Source organism: Frankliniella occidentalis, unplaced genomic scaffold (assembly GCF_000697945.3).
Source record: "Frankliniella occidentalis isolate FOCC.00 unplaced genomic scaffold, Focc_3.1 Scaffold85, whole genome shotgun sequence".
NCBI classification, from domain to species: domain Eukaryota; kingdom Metazoa; phylum Arthropoda; class Insecta; order Thysanoptera; family Thripidae; genus Frankliniella; species Frankliniella occidentalis.
In genome coordinates, this window is record NW_026267214.1 from 214182 (window position 1) to 219596 (window position 5415).

General features: G+C 48.6%; 1 protein-coding gene across 1 annotated transcript in view; it reads right to left on the reverse strand.

Annotated features, from left to right (window-relative positions):
- Nucleotides 1-5415, reverse strand: part of LOC127748706 (serine-rich adhesin for platelets-like) — a gene marked incomplete at its 5' end in the record, with an annotated part of 46333 nt that overhangs the window by 25070 nt on the left and 15848 nt on the right. The window contains 2 exon segments of the mRNA XM_052269196.1: nt 1-3586; nt 3703-3812. Coding sequence (XP_052125156.1) covers nt 164-3586; nt 3703-3812 — 3533 coding nt within the window.

Sequence of the window (5415 nt, forward strand, 5' to 3'; positions counted from 1 at the left end):
AACATCTTAAAATCTTTAAAATACAAATAAAAATACAGATTAAAAACAGTTCAAATCAGTCTAAAAATTAAGCAACCAATTGGTTGTCAACAGGTGACTATTTTAAGTCACTCTCTTTTGTCTATCACTTTCTTTTTTTTTGTTCAAAATTCTTTTTTTACTCTTAAAAAACTGGTTCTTCATGTGAAACTCCATTTTGTACAGGTATTTCTTCTGGTGTAGCATGACCATTCTTGATAACTCCGTTAGTGATTGGTTCTTTAATATTTTCACTGTTTTTTTTCTCTTCAGCTTCTTTTGTTGAACCATTTGTAGTAGCTGTAGTGGGCTTCCTGATGGGTTGAGGTTTACTTGCAATAGCTTTTGCTGCAGCTGTGACTGCTGTGGCAGTTTTAGAAACTGTTGTCTTGTTGGCTGTATTTCGAGACACTGTAGTACGGGTTGCTGAAATTAATTTGTTTGTAGATTCCTTTGTTTGTTTATCAATAGGTTTTGTTGGAGGTGCCTTCGCACTCAATAATGAAGACTTTGCAGTGTTAGTTGAGGTTGCAGTAGCAGGGCGAGGCCTAGCAGCAACACCTGTGGCTGTAGAAGGCTTAAGCTTTGCTTCAGAGACTGTTGAAGCTGGCTTAGGTTTAGGCGCAGCTGTGGTCAAAGGCGTTTTTCTTGCTGGAACAGTACGTGCTGTGGTTGTGGATGTAGTGGAGGCAGATGTCTTTGACGCAGTTGTACTGACTGTGCTTGAAGCTGTGGGTTTTGAAGAAGTTCTGGCAGGTGCAGTTGCAGGCCTTGTTGGTGGCTTTGTAAGGGCCTTTGCAGCTGCTGGCTTTGAGGCATCCCCATTGGTGAGAGGCTTTTTCTCAGCTAGAGGTCGCGGTGAAGGCGTAATCCTTGGTTTAGGTGGGGCCGGCTTTGCAGTTGGTGGTGCTTTGCTTGCCGCTTCTACAGGCTTTGGCTTTGGTGCTGCTGTGGTTCGAGGTGCTGCTGCTGTGGTGCGAGGTGCTGCTGCTGTCGTTCGAGGCGCAGCTGTCGTTTTAGGTGCTGATGTTTTAGGTGCTGTTGCTGTTGCTGTTTTAGGGGCTGCTCTGGCAGCTGGAACAGGGGGTACAGCTGACTTCTTTGGTGCAGTAGCTGAGGTAGTTGTAGACGGTCTTGAGGTGGTTGCCTTGATTGGGGCTTTTGTAGCAGGTGCGGGCTTTGCCTTAGTGATAGGTGCTTTGCTTGTAGTTTTCTTGTCAGTCTTGGAAACAGCAGCAACTCCAGCAACAGCTGCAATAGTTGCAGCACCAACAGCGGTAGCAGCAATTGCAGCAGATTTGTTCAGAGAATCTGACTCGGGGATATTCTCAAGACCAACCTGCACCTCTTCACTCACATCCAAGTCGACAACAGGGATTTCTGGCACTGAGTTTGACTCAGTAGCCAAAACTGCTTCCACAATGGGTTCAGAGACTGAAAGAGGAACTACTGCAGCAGTTTCGTCAATTCCATTAACTAGGTCTTGAGTAACTGGATGAATTGGAGCAGACACAGTGTCATTCTCAGAAGACAGAGGTGCAGTTTCTTGCATATGATATTCAGTCACATCTGGAACACAAGCATTCAATTCCATGCCCACAGGTTTAGAATCCAAAGTCTCATCTAAAGCACTGTTATTGGCAGAGAGAATTGAATTATCAAATGCATTTTCCTCGGGAAAAACATCAGGTCCTGTTAATTCTGTGGCAGGCGTTACTGGTGGTTCTTCAACAGTTAAATCAACAACATCCGGTTTGGCAGGAGAAGACTCAATCACAACAATATCATCCTTGGGAGCAAACTGTTGGGAATCCTCTGCAAATCCTTCATTCAGATCATTTGTACGGTCATTTACATCATCTTGCGGTAGAAACTGTGAATTAATTTCCGCAGCAGCACTTTGAGAAAATGCATCAAGCTTTTCTTGCTTAACGGAGTCAGGCACAGACTCTTGTTGATTAACTGCCTCAACCATAGGCTCGAATTCAAATGCATCACCTTCGAATGGGGTTGACTGAGCAGATATGTGGCTTGGAGAACTTGGCACAACATTTGAGGGAGCTTCCATCATAGTATCAAAACCTGAGTTTGAATACAATACCGCTTCATTCAATGGCTCAGCTGAGGTGTCAATGGTTGACAAACCATGACCAAATGATGGTGCCAAGAAAGAATTTTTCTCTGGAACATGTTCACGTGCAAAATCGGATGAGCCTGACACAATAGGAGATTGCATGAGATCATCTGCAGATGGCTTGTAAACATGCAAATTGCCATTAGAAACATCCACATCATTTAATAATTCAGTTTCATTTGATTCATGAAGCTTGAATTGCTCATATTGTGGTTCAGCATGAACAATCACAGCAGGTTGATCAAACTCGAATGGATTCTTGTCTTTGATTTGTTCAGTGATCTTAAACTCATCCTTGTCATCAGCAGAACTGATTTTTTCATGATCTAACTGGGATTCAACGGGGATGCTTTCCTTGATTTCCTCTACATCTTCTGACTGAACGTGAATCGGATTAACAATCTTTTCAAGATCTGCTGATTGAGCATCGATGGAACTGATGATTTCCTCATGGCCTTCAACATCAGCATCAAGATTGAGGATACTCTCCGGTTTAGCTTGGTCGGACTCCATAACAGGATCAGTTGAGAAATTCTCTGATGTAACTGGTTTCCACAAAGTCGAAATATCATGCTGAAGGGTGCTAGTCGGCTCGAGTGGGTTGGTAGGCTCCAGGGGGCCGGTTGTTCCCACCTCATTAAATCCAATTTCATCAATCAATCCTTTTGTAGATTCAGGAGCAATCAATTCTTCAACTTTTGTAGATCCAGAAGCAATCAATTCTTCAACTGCCGTACACTCAGAATCAATTAATTCTTCAACTTTCATAGATTCAGAAGCAAGCTTTGATTCAACTGTCTCCACTGGGTTGGAGATAGGTGATGCACCACAAAACTCATCAAGAGCATTCTCATTCTCTGAGACTGTAAATTCACAAAGTGTTCCTATATCTGAGCAAATATCTTGAGATTTAGAGACATTAAATGGATTCAAACTCTCAATATTTGTGACAGATTCTTGAATGCCGTTTTCAATGCCACATACATCATCTTCCATAATATTCTTGCTGTTTTCCAATGATTCAATGATAGAATCAGTACCTTTCGATTCAAAGACAGAATCGCTACCACCCGTTCCATTCAATGAGTGTTCTACATCCAAATCTCCAGGGCGCTGACTAACTTCTCGATCAAATTCATCTTCTGGCGGTACATTAACATTATCTAAAGGAACACCACCTTTCTTGGGAGAGCTAGAAAGCCATACTTCATCTTTACCATTTAAATCTTCTACAGGCGAAGACTCAATGGCTGAAACTGGGTCATGGGCAATGAAGGACGATGACATGACGTTGTCTTTGTTGAAAAATTCCTCTTGAGTCAGATTCTCGTTGAAGGGCTGCTCAATATGGTTGCTGTTTTCGGTGGGAGATGATGGAATAAATACTGCAGCATTAGGATTTAACTGTGACTCCATCTCTTCACTATCACCAGACTGAAAATAAAAAGGACCAAGTTCATTACCATAAAATAGAACTTCCACAAAACAGTCGTTTTTCACCATGGAGTGATTTAAAAGTATTAATAAATATAAATAGCAAGCGAACTTACATCAGGATTTTGTTGGCCCGACTCCTTGTCACCAGTGGGTTCAACACGGTAGTAGTTCCACTCGTCTTCAGATTCTTCCCCACTCTCTCCTACATTGTCTTCAGCGCCACCTAAAAAAAGAGAAAAATAGACGAAATTACAATAAGTACAATAACATTGAAGCAAATGCATAATTGTTTGTGGAAAGTTTAAAAATTCCCCCTTTCCCTCCCTCAAGAAAAATAATAATTAAGAAACAATACAGCAACTGTGGACACCCAGTGTACAACCAACTATCGAGGCTTGATGCACCAGTTCAATGTTCAATAAAACAAAACCAGCGACAAGGGCCGACACCACAACGCAAAGTGACAGCTCCAAGAGGAATTCTTGCCGGCGGAAACGCCTACCCCTCCCTCCCCGGCCTCCTCGTCTCTCCGCACCACGCCCGTCGCCCGGCCCCGCCCCGCAGTCGTGAGGTGAGATACTGCGTGGTGACTCACTGGCCAGGTTCCTGCCGCGGCCTGCGCCCCGCCCGCGGTCTGCCGGTGCCGGTGCCGGTGCCCGGGTCCTGGGCGAGGCCCGTGGCCGGAGCCCCCCGATGTCCTCGTCAGCCTCCTGAGCCAAGCCCTGCGCCCCTCCCAGCCCGGAGAGCACGGTCCCGCTCGCGGCGGCGGCCCCAGACAGCACACAGTCCATGTTCCCGGCACACTGACTGAACCGAACCGACTGAGCTGAGCCGGGCCAGGACGCACCGCCAGCCGGCCGGCTTCCTCGACGAGGCGGGGCGGGGCGGGGCGACCTCCACCCCGCGGCCTCCCCGCGCGGGCCTCCCCCCTCCGGTCCCGAGGGAGGGAGCAGCGCGCGGCACTGCGGGCGGACAGTGCACTCACCCCTCCTGCCAGAGCCGCAGCAGCCTCGGGGAGGGGAGCCGCATCGATCTATATCGCCCCCCCCCCCCCTGCACGCCTACACTCCGAAAAGTCACCCCCTAACCAACACCCTCCGGGTACGCACCACACACACACACAGCCCAAAGGCGCAACGAATCGGATAACAGGCGAAGATACGTCACCACTGACGGGCAAACAGATGACTTAATCGCCCCGTCCCACCGACCCCACCCCACCCCTGTCCACCCCTGCCGCTCCAACCCTCGCAGCCGGGGCGACATCGGGTCGGGAGGGACGAAGGAAGGGGCAGCAGGACCTTCCAGGACAACGCGGAAACGGGTAATGACCGTGTCGGAGCTGCTCGCGACGACCGGCGCGCTGGGATCCAATGAGTTTATTCAGCGGGTATTTCTCTAAGGGCGTAGAGTCCTCCGGACGCCCCCCCCCCCCCCCCTCCTTACGACGTTCCCAGTCGGTCTCAAGACGATCAGAAACCAAAGCCCCGCCTTGTTCAATTCAACCTGCATCCAAACGTGTCGCAGAGTGTGGGCTGCACAGCACAGTCACAGGATACTAAAGGCACCAACCAGCCCCAGCCGAGCCCAGCAAGCCGAACCCAGCGTGCGCTCAACAGGTTGCACGAAAGGAAATGTGCATGAGAGGACTGAGGGAGAGGGGGGGGGAGGGGAGGGGGTCATCCTTCTATCCAGCCTCGCTCCAGATGCACCGGGAGCGAGCTGCAGCCCGGGCTGCGCTGGGCCGTGGGCGGCGGGGTCAGACCAAAGAGGGACACATAAGGGAGATGTGTGGGACGAACCAAGCCGAGCAGGGCCGACGGACC